The 14,467-nt window shown below is 38.8% G+C and overlaps 2 protein-coding genes across 2 annotated transcripts in view; one reads left to right on the forward strand and one right to left on the reverse strand.

Annotated features, from left to right (window-relative positions):
• pgm5 (phosphoglucomutase 5) overlaps positions 1–10,279 on the forward strand; it is a 29,765-nt gene extending 19,486 nt beyond the window's left edge. Inside the window, exons 10-11 of the mRNA XM_040155805.1 lie at positions 4,388–4,525; positions 6,952–10,279. Coding sequence (XP_040011739.1) covers positions 4,388–4,525; positions 6,952–7,041 — 228 coding nt within the window. The 3' untranslated portion in view covers positions 7,042–10,279. The remainder of the gene's footprint in view (positions 1–4,387; positions 4,526–6,951) is intronic.
• LOC120804935 (transmembrane protein 252-like) lies at positions 10,263–11,381 on the reverse strand. Its single transcript, XM_040154677.1, has 2 exons — positions 11,116–11,381; positions 10,263–10,536 (listed from the first exon to the last, which is right to left on the reverse strand). The coding sequence occupies exons 1-2, from the start codon at positions 11,379–11,381 to the stop codon at positions 10,263–10,265; spliced, it is 540 nt and encodes a 179-aa protein (XP_040010611.1).
• Between the last annotated feature and the right edge of the window lie 3,086 nt (positions 11,382–14,467).

Consider the following 14,467-nt stretch of genomic DNA (forward strand, 5'->3'; position numbering starts at 1 on the left):
GTACTTAGGGTTGCACCGATCCAGTATCCCGGAATGGTATCGGCAAGAATACTGACCTTATTACGCAGAACAGTTATCCAACATTAAATACACTTTGTCAGTGTTATGTAAAAACAAAATCAGTGTTTCTCATTCAGTCATGGTGGCTGCCAATTTTTAGCTTACAATTGGTTCATCCCTGCAGTATTTCCATAATAATCATTTTGAACACTTGAGAAGGGAATCTAACAGAAATATTTGGCCAAAAAGTCTGACTCTGATACATGGACTTCAGATTGACCTACAACTGCTTGAATTTGAAATTTGAAATGAGTGTTCTTGGTACACAACACTAACATACTACTGTTTGGTTATACTTGCCTCCCCTGAGAGAGGATTTTCCCCCTGTGTATCTGTGTTGCAAGTTCAAAATGGCTTCTGAGGGCTGTTCCTTAGGAAGTTACTAATGATTACTATGTTTCAAATACTAAATAACACTCGCATTAACATTCAGGTGGTATTTAACACTAGAAATTTGATAATAACCATACATTGCAGTACAGAAATGCCATAGATATGTTTTGAAACAGTGTCGGTATTCAATAGTTTGTCCAACAGAGAGTACGGACAAGTTTATTTTTTAGCTGAAAAATGTCCTGGTCAATACATCTTGTTCATAATTGTTAAAAAAATCTAACTGATCCTTACATATAAAAAAAAAAAACTTTGCTCATGTTATGTGTTTATGTAAAAAAGAACATAAAAATCAGCTGACATATTGTATTCTGATTTTTGGTTGGGCTCAAATTTCTCTGAGGGATACGATATATCCAATCCAAACAATAAAAAAAAAATGCACAGTGCATGAAAAGCATATGGATATGAATATGAGCTAGGTGTAGATAATTTTGACAGCAGGTAACATGGGTTTAAATTGTTCTGTTAGTGCTGAGCCAAAGCTTAATGGCACTGCTTCTTCTCATTTTGTCTTAAGAAAAGAAAGAAGCATCATGACAAGATTCGGGGTGTGGTGGTGGATTTACTGTGTGCATATCGTATGAAATACAGTGTATCAGTTGGCAGTTTATTAGGTACACCAAGCTAAAACTAATGCAGTCTTATACAACAGTCCTGACCTAAAACTGGGTGCGGCTACCTTATCCAACAGCAGCTGGACCAATCAAAGGTTTTGGACGGACCCCAGACCTGTAGTAATTTAGGTCAAACCCAACATCAAATTGAGTTGGACTAGAAAGCGCAACCCGAGAGCTGGTTCTGGTGTTGTGTCAAGTCTGCCCGAAGACATCTTACGCTCACGATCACGCAGTCTCTCCGTCTGGCTCTCTTTCATACACATGCGCTCGTTCATCAGCCTCCCGTGAGCCAGACCACCCACCGAGCTTCAGTGCTGTCTCATCAGAGGGGTTCCATGTTTGGACATGACAGTCTATCTTCCATTTTAAACCATAAACACATGCATACAAACACAAATGACATACAGCACAGAGCCCTACATACACTGATAACTCCCTCAGTCAGTATAACCTCCCTGTCCCCTGCCCTCCCTCCTTTCCTCCCCCCCAGTCTCTGAAGTTTACCCAGCTGACTCCCTCTGTTCTGCCCAGAAATGCGTGGAAACTCATTCCTGGCGTCAACACTTCTTAGCCTATGCCCCACCTAATACTACACACACAAACACACACACACACACACACACACACACACACACACACACACACACACACACACACACACACACACACACACACACACACACACAGACACACACACACACACACACACACACACACACACCCACACAGACACACACACCCATTGTGCATTCTGGTGTGGAGATCAGTTGTCCATGTGAATAAGTACGAACACATGCATGTGCTTGCGTGACCTGCGACACTCTCTCGCTGTCCTACTGTGAATACTGTACCGTGTTACCATGGTTACAGCAGCTCCACAACTAGGGAGTCAGTCGCCTCAAATTGTGATTTAACCTCACTGGTAAATCCTCAGTCGCCCCAGTGTGTGTTATTACAGCACACATTCCTCCCAGGACAGAATTATATCAGCTGTCGTCTCACTTGCAGTCTCTCCGCTGCAAGTGTGTTTGAAGGGTGAAAAGTTGGCACATAGACTCAAACACACATACACACAAGACAAAGTATTGGGGGATTTACAAAGCAGTGGCATGGCAGCCTTTTGTAGTTGGCTACTGAATTCATTCTCCATTGTCTGTATATCTTAGGCAGATAGATCGTGGATAGATGGATAGATAGACGGATGGAAAGATAAAAACTTCACTTCACTTCACTTTTTGATACTGGCTGGATTCAGCTGCTGCCTCATTTGGTTATGTGGAAAAATGAACGAGTAGATTTTGCTCTTCCTTAAGGCTAGCCCTGGCTGTCTCACCAGATCGCATTCTTGCTTTAGCAAAGTTAGCTTGCTTGGCTAGCTCGTCTGTCTGTTTTATTACATTTACAAGCTGTTTTCAAAGAGAAAATTAAAATTCTAAAGGCATAGTGTTATTTATATAGTAAAACAGATTCAGGTCTTAATTCAATTTTGATTAAAAAATGTAGTTACTGAGTGTTGCCTTTAACATTAGATAGATAGACGCACGAAAAGACACCTCGTGGCAGGTATGTGGTCCCCTCAGGGGCTCTGAGCTTTGCAGCGGACATTGTTTTTTAACAGGCATTAGTCAGCCTGCTGATAACTGCTACTCTATTGTTGGAGATGAGCTGACATACTCACAGATAGAGAGACAGACAGCCAGGCGGACGGACATCTCTCATTATCACTCTCTCTCCTCACCCGGACTCTGACGTGTTATCCTCCCTTGCCAAAGCCAGATTAGGAGGAAGGCTAGTGGTTCAGACTTACTTTCCCTTTAGTGCCACGGTCTATAAAAAAAATGTAGGCGAGTGACACTTTGAAGAAGCGAAGAGCCATTAGTCTGAGATGGGCTTATTGTTGTACTGGGGCGCTGCACCCACTTGACTTTTTATTGCTATGATAGTTGATAAAACTCTTCTGTTCCGTTCCTAAAAGAAAATACACATCATTTGTCAGTATCAAGGCATGTCGTACATTTTTTTGTGATGAACATGAACAGCAATACTTTTTTTTTTTTTGACAGCAATACTTAGGACAATTACAACACAGTCAGTAAAGGTAATCGCATGATCCTGTAAAAAAAAAAAAAAAAATGTAGTGTGTGTTGGACGAAAAACGTTGGGCCTTTTCTTAAGCATGCTCCTTATGTTTTTCTTCTCCGAATGTATTGCTGTCTTTCCCCTGAGCTTGTCTTTTGCTCTAATGGGATAAGGAAAGAGGCGCTGTGGAATTTAGGACAGATAAGAGTCATCACACATTCATTAGTCAAAGAGTCTTATCTTCCTTACGTCAGCCAGCGAGAGCTGTAGTTGGTTACCCCAACGCAACAATATCCTGTTTTTCCTGAAAATGTCGAAGTTAAGTTCAAAGAGTTAACAGTAGGGGTTTCGGAGGCACTTGAAATAGGATGATCTACTCTGCTTTTGTGTGAAATTGCCAGAATTTTAGGGGAACTGTGCAAACGCAAACACGATGAGCTCCGGAAGAAAGTGGACAAGTGTCACCATTGAAATTAACACTTAGTTAAGTAACACCTGATCACTGGCTTAGTTATGACCTAGCATGACTTAATAGACAGTACTACTGTAGATACAAGCATGCTGTACTCTACACTGTACAGGAATCCTATTTGAACACAGTCCCAGAAATACACACAGTGTTAGTGACATCTAGCGGATGTTTGTAGTTACTGCACATTAAAGAACTGATAAGCTCTCTGAAAAGTGTTCTCTTTACTGACTCCATGGCCTTTCTTTCTTGTGTCATTTTGCCACTATCACCAATTTGCATATTTGGAACCTGATGACTAATCAAATAGCCTATTTTATAAGAGCAACAAAAATTTAATACTTAATAGAATACTAATCGTCTGATATTTAAAGATTTATATTTTATGATGAAGCTCATCATGGGTTTCTGTTGTACGTGGTATGCAGAATGAAGTGGTACATTTAGTTTAGTATACAGTGCTAATATGATAATTCAGTAGATTCTGTCAGAATATTTTCATTCCAATCCATCACTCACTTTGATAATATAACAAGCCCATGTACCAAACTTTTTCTGGTTGTTTACACTGGAATTAAAGGAGTTGTATTTCTTCATTGTATATTATTATAAACTGAATACTTAGGTACTGGCTGTTGGTGTTTTTTAAACTGTTGGTGAAAGTAATTATCATTGTCATTATCTCAGAAAGTAAACCAGTGAGTTAAAAAAAAAAAAAGGCGAGTAGTTAAATCGATAATGAAATCATTGCTTTGTATGTTTCTAGGGCTTAAGGATCGTCTTCAACGATGCGTCCCGCCTGGCGTTTCGTAAGAGCGGGAGTGGCGGAGGGATGGGTGCCACCATCCGCATTTATGCCGAGAGCTTTGAGAGAGACCCTGAGAGGCACAGCAGAGAGACACAGGTACAGAGAGAGGGCGCGATGGTGTGTCTGTGTGCTTTCTCTGTTTGTTTGTGTAAATAGTGTATGTCTTTCTGTGTAAGTGTAAGAGTGGCTCGAGTCTGTTATCACTGCAACCAATTGTACACTCCTCCAAAATGAATTATTAAATGTGCGGTATTTTTACAGTTCTGTCATCATAAAACCGATGCTATGAAAACTTTATTGGCTGATATTATTGGGTGAAGTTTCCTCAGATTCTACACGTGAAACTCTGTAGAATATATAGATTCCATATAACATACATAATAGATGCAGAAGGGGAACGCGATGCTTTGGATAAGAGAAAACATTTCAGATCCATGTTAATACATTTTTAAAAATACACAAATGACCACTCCCACACGACCATTCGTCTCTGCTGTTTTAGGGTAGTGGTCATAATTTGAGCACGAAGTTGCCTTTTCCTTCTCACGTCTTTAAATCAGAATTGTCATGCTATTACTTTCCACCATCACTTCTTCTGCGCTCAGAAGCCAACTGAACTGAAGTGTTTTGATCCTCATGTGTCACTATTGAAGTTGATTGACCTGTAGACTTTGGAGTGGTTAGGAACATTACCTTTTCATGTGGTTATGGATGTTGGGATAGCTAGTGTACTTTAACCATACCCAGGGGCTGTAAAGCTGCAGCCGTGATGGCTAGACAGCCTTATTTAGGTTTGGCCACCTAACCGCACAACTTCAACAAACAATATTTGCTTTCACTAAGAGAAATGACCCCCCCCCCTTTTTTTTTTTGTTGCCAGTATTTTGTAAATCTACAAGTCTAAGGACAAAAAGGACAACCAGCAATGTCTGAATTTGTGGTGTCATAAAATGAAAACTTTAAATCAAAGTTGTATTCCAGCATTGCTAATATGTATTAGATATAATTTACACTTAATTTGGGAGCAAGAATGTGATTATTAAGGGACAGCAAAATCATAACCCTGATTTTCTGTCTATGTTGTGATTTAACATCAAAGCGATGTCACAAAGTCATGGATTAGATTCTCCAGTGTCCAACCTATGAAAAGAAGGATTCATTTATTAAGTATAAACTATTACATAGCAGCATTCATCTAACTAACTTTTCCTTGTCCCCATTGTGTGACCTGCACTGAACCCTTGAACAATCTATCATTAATATTAGATCATAAATTAAATTCCTAATCATTCTGCCCCTTACCCGACGCACATAAATCACCAGAGAGGACATACATGATTAGCCAACATGCTTATTAGGCTAGATTAAAAGTACTGCAAATACTTTTATATACACCAAAGTTGGCTGAGCAGCAAAGGCACAGGCTGTTTTTGTTTTAGTGTTAGTCAACAGCCTACAGTTTCATATTATAGTGGTGTTTGTTTGCTTAAGCTAAGTAATGTGCGTTGGGCTGTGTGTTGTATTACATGACGCAACACTACGCAATGGAGGGTTAAAAAATACAACACAACACAAAACTCCTAAGTTAAGTCATATGATTCTTAAGCAATGTTAGTGGCATGCACAGGACACAAAAGCAAACCAAATACACTAATATACAGTACATGCTTTGAAGTGAAAACATCTTGTTATTTGATCTTGAAATGGCGCAAGTCAGCATTTCCTCATAGCTAACTTGTTTATTACAACCGAGTGTTCCCGTCGTACAAATTTTATGAATGTAACAAGTATCAACAATCGGTAACGAGTAACAAGAACTGGACGAGAAACTTGTCTAACGCCTCCGTAAAATCCCCTTGACGTGCAATTTTACACAGTTTTTATAGGGCCAGGATGACATAGGTCAAACTCGGTTATTGGCTCTGGAATCTGTTTAATTGTCTGTTTATTTGCATTGTGTTTTTTTAGGCCCAAAACTCACACGCTATCTACCACACAGTACATGTGCGGCCTTGCACAGCAAAACAAAAAACCGGGTTGACGTCTGCTCGAAGAAGTGCTCTTCAGCAACTGCAGTTTAGTGTGAGAGGCTGGATGTTAGGATCGATGCTCTCATAATCATAGTCTCATAGTGACACGGTTTATTTATGTGTGCTAGGGCTGCTGTTAATATAGCACTGGAATGTAAGTCCACATAATGTAAGATGATTTTTTTTTTTTCTGCTATGAAGAAAATCAAAATCAAATCAAATTTAAGTTATCCAACTTATCCAAAGAAGGAAACCCATTGTTCAGAGTTGCAAACAATGCAAACAATACATAGACGCAGTACAAAAAAAACCACAAAGTAAAAGACAGGGACACAACAATAACAAACCCCTGAATTTGATATAATACACAAAAAGCACCTTCAAATTTCAAACATTCCTCCGCACTTGGTTCACAACATCCGCAGTCATTGTTGAGTCACCATTGAAATGAAAATGTTTTGTGAGCCATGTACCGTATGTTTCCTTCTGCAGGTGGTGCTGGGTCCTCTCATTGCCATTGCCCTGAAGATCTCCAACATCCATGAGAGGACAGGACGCCGTGGCCCAAATGTCATCACATGAGCCAGCAGGAAAACGCACACCTGCACGCACACACATGCGCATTCATCTACCTGCTCACACAGACGAAAATCCCTTTTCTGACTTTTTTAAAATGCCTTCTCTGTAGCTTCAGTTTCATTTTTTATTTGTCTTTAAAAGGGCGACTAAACCAGGGGGCTGCTTACCGCAGGAGTTTATCTCTCAAAAATAAAATTAATGCACACTATTCTCAACTTTTTATTGAGCAATATGATCTGTCAGCTATTGAAAACTTAGCAAAGTGTCAGTGTCTAAACCAGGGAGGCTATTTATTTATCTCTAGGGATAAGTAATGAAAAATGTGTAAACAGCAAACAAGTTTTCAATGTGCAGACTGACCTTTAATGCTTTTGTCAAGAGCTATTGACTAAGGGAGCCTAAAAGAAGTTGTCCATTTTTTTAATCCACGCTGTTTTTGTACAACAGTGAAGTTTTCACTTTTCATATTGCTTGTACCTATCCTCTCATATACATTAAGTCACAGTGGGTTTTTTTTTTTGTCCAACCATTTCATGCAGAAGTAATAATTTTGTCAAAGTGTAAAATAAAACAGGCATTAATCACAACTAATATAAAATAGTGAAGTGAATTACAATGTTTGATATAAAATGAAGTTAAAGCATATCTTGCTCTATGAAGTGGGGAGTAGTCACACTCATGTTTACTACCTAAGGACATGGTATTCAGAATGTAAAATAATGGTGCCTTAGCAAGACAAGGAATGAAGAAAAAATAGATTTTAAAATGATTTTACTTTTTTTTTCTTTAATTTTTCAATTTAGGCCTTTGGGAATGCTGCATAACCATATTTGAATTTGTTATTTCTTTTTTTTTTTTTTTTTTAAATCCAAATAAACTTTTTGTGTGTAGTGGTTGCATTTAATAATCGAATTGGACAAGTCTAATGGGGACAAATAAAAATACATCAGAGTGGGATTTGTTGCCCTCAGGCATTTTTGGATTTTAATTAAAACAAATGCTTCATAATTAAGAACACCATGTTGTGCTGATACTGTATATCACGTGGTGATTGAACATCCTTGAGGAAAAAAAGGCTTTTGTTTGCCAAGTACAGCACCTGCCTTTGAACAGAGTGTGAAATGTGTTGAAGCTGTTGTGTTGTGATAAGAAATGAAGAGGGTTGATCTTTATACGGCCTGAATGAGACACAGAGACCAGGAACTCATAAACACACTGATTGCCATCATTATGAGTTGAGGATATGCCAGTGGATATCCGCAAGGATGTGTTCACTCAGTCAGCCAGACATTACCTGTCAGCCATTACAGGTTATTGCCCCATCCAACTGTTTTATAATGTCAGGGGTTATTTCTGAAGGTTGGATGAGGATCAATGCCAGTTTGTCACCTTTGAATTTGTAGCTAAGAAGACGGTTTAGGTTTGAGCTGAAACTGTCCATGTTTCAGAGGCTAGTGTCTAATAGGTAGGGGCATGATTAGTTAAATACGTTCTTTTAAAGTACTTGTTAAATTTAGATAGTGTCAGTAACCAGCCCTTTTCATTTGTGAAGCTGCAAAGGTGCATGCCAGTGCAGAACATTATTGCTCCACCTGTGTTTTTATTGTGGTGAACTGTTCCACTGAGCTGTCAGGTGTACTTCCGAGAGTACACATAATCTGTTGAAACAGCTTGTTAGGACATCTCACGATGTCATACATAGGAAATGTACAAATTCAGCACAGATGTTTTTTGCCTCAGCAGTCAAAGACATTATTGGGCTCAGTAAGAGCCATAGTATACAAATATACTTAATGGACCACCGTGCTGGTGGCAAATATTTTAAACCACGTAAAGACCACTAACTCACTGTGCTCTGTGTTCCTATGTCCACTGAGCTATTCGTTTATTTTATTATTTACAAAGCCGCTCTGGTCAGACGTTCATTACATATGTGCAAAGTTATTTCACAAAGTCCATCTTGTAATCATTAGCTCAGATTGCCAGACACATAGTTTATCTGCTGTCCTTAATGTAAAGACCGGGATTGGAAAGAATGACGTAATGTTTTCTGCTCCAGCCACTTGGAATCGTCTATAAAAGGAATTTTACTTGACAAATCCTCATTTTTAGCCTAATTTTAGTATTATTATCTATCTTCGTATTTTTTTTTAATCCACTGTCTGATTTTGTATTGTTTTTTCAGCAACTTTACATGCTGCTGTCTTGACCAGGTTTGCATTGCAAAAGAGGTTTTCATCCTCAGAGATTAAAAATAGAATTGGGCATAAAAATCTAACATATGGGATATTGTGGTGGCCTAAGGATCTGAGATACTGCCCGTGTAATTGTAATATTCCTGGTTCAACTCAGACTGGGGACATTTGTTGCACGTTGTCTGTTGTACACTATTTACTGTAGTGTAATACAGATTCATTATTGTCAGACATTTTCAAGTAGGAACGCTCTATACATATAGTCAACTTTAAAAAATACAGTTCTGAGTGTTGATTACACCTATTTTGAAAACATATCAGGTAAGACGATTTCTTCTTAAAGACTAATTTATGAAGATTTGTTCTAAAATGTCTTGAAGAGTTCAAAAAGACATTTTCATATTTCATAATGAAAGACAAGTCTACCAAAGAAACATTTGGAGCAAAAGCAATATAATGACACAGTACAGGTTTAGCACCTTGACATTTATATTCCATAACACAAACTACCCTCGAACAGGGGTAGTATCATTGACTTCTATACACACAGTAAAAAAAAATTTGAATAGTGTACAAATTCAACTACAGTGCAGGTAAAAATAAACAGTCTGTCAGTTCGGACCTCCATGGATCCAAGCGTGTTCATTCTGTCCTCCGTTATTTGTCATCAGCTTTGCAACTCAAATGTGAAGCTCATCCTTGCTCCTCCTAGGAAAGCAGAGACCAAACCATTTGAGTAACATCACCAAAAAAACAGTTTAACTGAACAGGCTGCACCTCAACACCTCGGGGCTGAAACAGGCCTGTTAGCAGTCTGTTCAAAAATTAGTTCAGAGTTCAGAGGTAGAGCACTGGGCACGGGTTCATAGCACAAAGGTGGTATCAACACGCCTCTGTGGTCCATCATTTGGCAGCCGAACAATCCAACCACACAAGCCCTTTCCCATTTTTTTGGAACTTTTCTCTCCTGGCTCAGTCTGGAAGTCACGCCTCTCTACAATCAGCAATTCTCCCTTTTCTCTCAGACAGTTAGGCAAAAACATTTCTTCCGACCGACGAGGCCTCCCCCCGCTCCTCTGCATCCGCCTGTCCCTGCTGAAAACGCTCAACCTGACTGTATCGAGGAGGCGGCTCCCAGCTCCACGTGCAGTCTGGGGCCTCTGAGCTGTCCTGGCTGTACAGTGGAGGAGCGAGACTCATCACAACATCCACCCCGTCGACCACAACCACGGTCTCAGGGACTGTATCGGGAGAGAATTGGCTTCTCTGGGACTCTTCATATGATGGAGGAAAGGAGGTCGGTCTGCAGAGGAAAAGAGTACATTAGGGCCATTAGTTTTGTTTAGTTTCATTCGTTTTTCAGGGACAACGCACATTTATCAACAAGATTTTATCAACAGAAAAAAGATCCAAAGCTAATCTGGAATGCTAATCTTCATCTGTTGTCCCAGGCCAGGTGTTAAACATTCACCCTTAAAATAGCGTAAAAGTAGTAGTAGTTGAAAAGACAATCGAGATAGATCACAAATAGTATGTGAAAAATTCACTTTGTTGAATTTTGATGTTAAAATAAAAAGCAAACATTTTTCCTGTAGTTTCCTCCACAAAGCAAACACTATCCAAGCTCCAGTCGACTAGTTTTATATTGTTATAGTAACTATTATGCAAAAGTAATTCAATTACTCAGAAAAAAAATTGCTTAAACGCTCTAGATTTTGCAAAGCCAGGCAATTTTCCATGTTTTTAACAGCGGTTGATATGTAAGCTTGCTTACTGAAATCCACTTCTTCAGCACCTATCGAATGACAGTGTTGTCCCTTTTAGTACCATTTCCTGAAAACATTTTGAAAGAGTTAGTACCAGTGCTCGCAGGCGGTTTTACCTTTCAATACTGTAAATGTGCATGTGCTGTTCATGTCCTCCTCTCTGGTACATCTTACTCTTCATGCTGAGGCAGATGGTCCAGAAGACCCCGATGAGCATGGCCAAGAAGCCAAAGCCAATCATGATATAGGCTGGGATGACCATCCAAGAGTATTTGTAATCCGTTTGAAGGGACACCAGGTAGGCCCCAATGCACGTCAACACAAATCCCACACCAGGCATGACGATACGGGCCAGAGACCACAGCTGCTTCTTCACATTCATGATCATTTAAGTCACTTGTTGCCTTTTAATTGAGGTTTCCAGCTGCCTTTTTTCTCCTTTTCTTCTGTCCTCTGATGGAGAGAAATACCTTCACCAGTCTTGATGACACTGGTATCAGGCAGGAGGTATTTAAGGAGTCCTGTAGTTTGTTGCCTTTAGTGCCGGATTTAGTGCAGGATGAGACAATGCCGGAGTCACCGATAACTTCAATAAATCCCCTCTCCAAATGTAAAGCCAACAAATGCTGCTGCAGTTGAAGGTTTGTGAATCTGCCTCTTCAGAAATAAGGGGAGGTGGCCAGAATATTCCTGCCTCCTTGGTTGTATATTAACACAGTATTAATCAGGGGTCAGAAGGATGAGCGAGATAGGGCTGGTAAAGGTAAAAACATAGAGAAAATTCTTGGGGCTGAGAGCCGATAAGAAAACAACAGACTGAACTTGATCGTAGAGAGGTGTGGGTTCCATATCTCAATATCTTCTGTTGTTTCTACTGTTACAAGTGGAAAAAGAAAATACCAGTCGGCTTATCCTTCGGTGGTAAAAGCTGGAAAATATGACATAAATCTGAGAGGTCACCTGAAGGCTAGGGGCATAAAAAAATACGGAAAAAAAATCTGTTACACAAAATTAAAAAAATTTTTTTTTTACTGGCTTTTCTCTAATTTCTGTTTTTTTTATTGTTAAATACTTTAACCTCTTAGGTCCTGTACAAATCTTTCCAATTAAACTGTCTGAAATCTGAGAAAAACAAATTGCACTTTGGTTGAACTGCTCACTGACGATGACCATAACCTTTAATGAGGAGTCTTTGATTCATTTTAAGGTTTTATGGTTCAAAATGGTTGGACAAAACGTAATACTGTACATGTGCTCACGTACTGGATGCACTCAGTGCCACGTATTCTGAAAGTTGTCATACACGAATACATGAGATATTTCCACCAATAATGACAAAAGGTGACTCGTTAGAACTATTACTGTCATTCTATCTGCAATGACAGTTTTTCTTACCCTTTTTGAAACGATACCCTGCACCATAGTCCATTTGTAGAATTCTAACTAACATTTTACACGTGAGAAATTAGATAAAGTGGACAGATTTAAAGTGTTCCCAGTTATTTAGGCCAAACTTATTACCAGATGTTGGCATTATAACAAGCCATGTTACATATGGGCCATTAACTCCTCAAGTGTGCAGCACGAAATATTCTCTCTTCCCTTTAATCTTTCTCAAATATTTTTGCTAGCTCGGATTTAACCATTGCACGCATTATTTTCATTCTACCACAGTAGTTTTCTAAATTGCCACACGTGAATGAAGTAAATAAATCCTGCAAACATGTAAAAAGAACAAAAAGATTTGTGTTTTAATAGATTTTGAGCCAGTAATGTGTCCATGTCCATGTGAGGACAGACACATTTTGATTTGGTGGATGCTACTTTATCATCACTACCAGTCACACAGCTGACGGCGAGCCTGCACTCTGTGCTAATAAAAATGGTACAGTATTGCACAACATTTTTCTCAGTTTATGTGAGCCACAACACAGTGGAAAGGTTTTTTGGTAATTTGGTCATTTTTCCATGAATCTGTTTTAATTAACCTGGAAATGTATTTACCTGTATACATTACTATTGTGCGCAAAAAGATAATTTGGCACAGTTTGAATTTGAAAACATTTTATTTGCTTCCCTAAACATTGCGAATTTATCATTATAATGAATGTAGTTCTTTTTATTTATAAGATTTATCTTAGAAGATGAATTTACATCTAGTTAGGTTAATCCCCACGATTAAATTAGGGGAAAGCTCTTGATTGGCTCTATTATAATAATGATTTCATGTATTTGTTGGCAATTCTATAAACGTGAATTTTCTCATTTACTCTCATTTTCCAATTGAATCTTTAATTTTTTTTCTTCCCTTTCCTCTAAAATCTGAGATTATGCAAATCCTATTCAGTGAATAATCTCCATGAATGCTCTGCACGTACTTTGGCCTTGATGCTTATAACAAGCTGTAATGTTCAAACTATACAGTGAAACTGTGCCTTCCTTGCTACATGAAGCTGAATGGTAAACTTTGGGGTAGGCAGGCCACACCTAGTACTAGGTCAGGTGCTCGAAACCACAATTCTTACATTTTCTATGGGAGTCTTAAGTTTTACTTACGAACCGCTGCAGCGAAGGCTTTGGATAATTTTATCAGCACATGCACCAGATTTGTGTTTTCAGTGTAACAAAATAGCTTTTGAAGCTGCTAAGGCTCGTGCAAATGCTTGTATCTATGAAGACATCAGACAAACCTTATTTGTAATCCACAATATTTTATGAATTGCCCTCTAAATGTACCAATGCCCGAGTTTTGCAAAGATGGCAAATGTACAATTTTGCAGACACCCCCCTAAACTAGTTAAAGCTAAGTAATTTTTGGCTCCTTTTATAAAGGATGCAAAAACTGATGAATTAAATCAAAGACAGCATTATAGACTACTGCATGGCATCCGTGACTATTTCTCCTTTCTATTTGCCCTTGACCTACAGACTCTACTGCGTACCTAACTCTTTATTTATTAGTTTTAAGTATCATAACTCTAATAACACCTCATCATGAATGGTACAGTAGTCTATTCTTGAATGGTGTTATGAATGAAATGTATCCACACCCCTTCAGCACTTGTTATGAATGCAGAACATTCATCAGAGCTCCTATTGGCACTCTGAAATTGTAAGAGTTTTATGAACCTAATCCATCTTATCAATGTGGAGTTAATCCCCTGAGGTCAATATTGCACCACGGTGATATTTTTTTGACAGGTTAACACACCACTCTGTTTGATGTCCACGTCAGATAGAGTATTTTTAATAGGTCGGAATTACAGAGTAATGAGTGTTAATAGTAGCACTTCGCTGAGCCGATTACAAATCTTTATTGCTAATCTACACATTCAGCACTCTGATGTAATATGAGATGGAAAACTGTGGCACTTTCAACAGCACAGGCACTTTACTGTTTTGAAGATGATAATAATGACGTTAGCAACATGTCCCTGTGCCGAAGATAGTGTATTTTTAGGACTCTTA

Source organism: Xiphias gladius, chromosome 19 (assembly GCF_016859285.1).
Source record: "Xiphias gladius isolate SHS-SW01 ecotype Sanya breed wild chromosome 19, ASM1685928v1, whole genome shotgun sequence".
Classification (NCBI taxonomy): domain Eukaryota; kingdom Metazoa; phylum Chordata; class Actinopteri; order Istiophoriformes; family Xiphiidae; genus Xiphias; species Xiphias gladius.

Bases quoted from the DNA above. Each gene is read 5' to 3' on its own strand.
- LOC120804935 (XM_040154677.1), bottom strand. From the start codon at position 11,381: ATGAATGTGAAGAAGCAGCTGTGGTCTCTGGCCCGTATCGTCATGCCT. The intron at 10,537-11,115 runs GTAAAACCGCCT...TTTCCTCTGCAG, and splicing joins CACATTTACAGTATTGAAAG to ACCGACCTCCTTTCCTCCAT.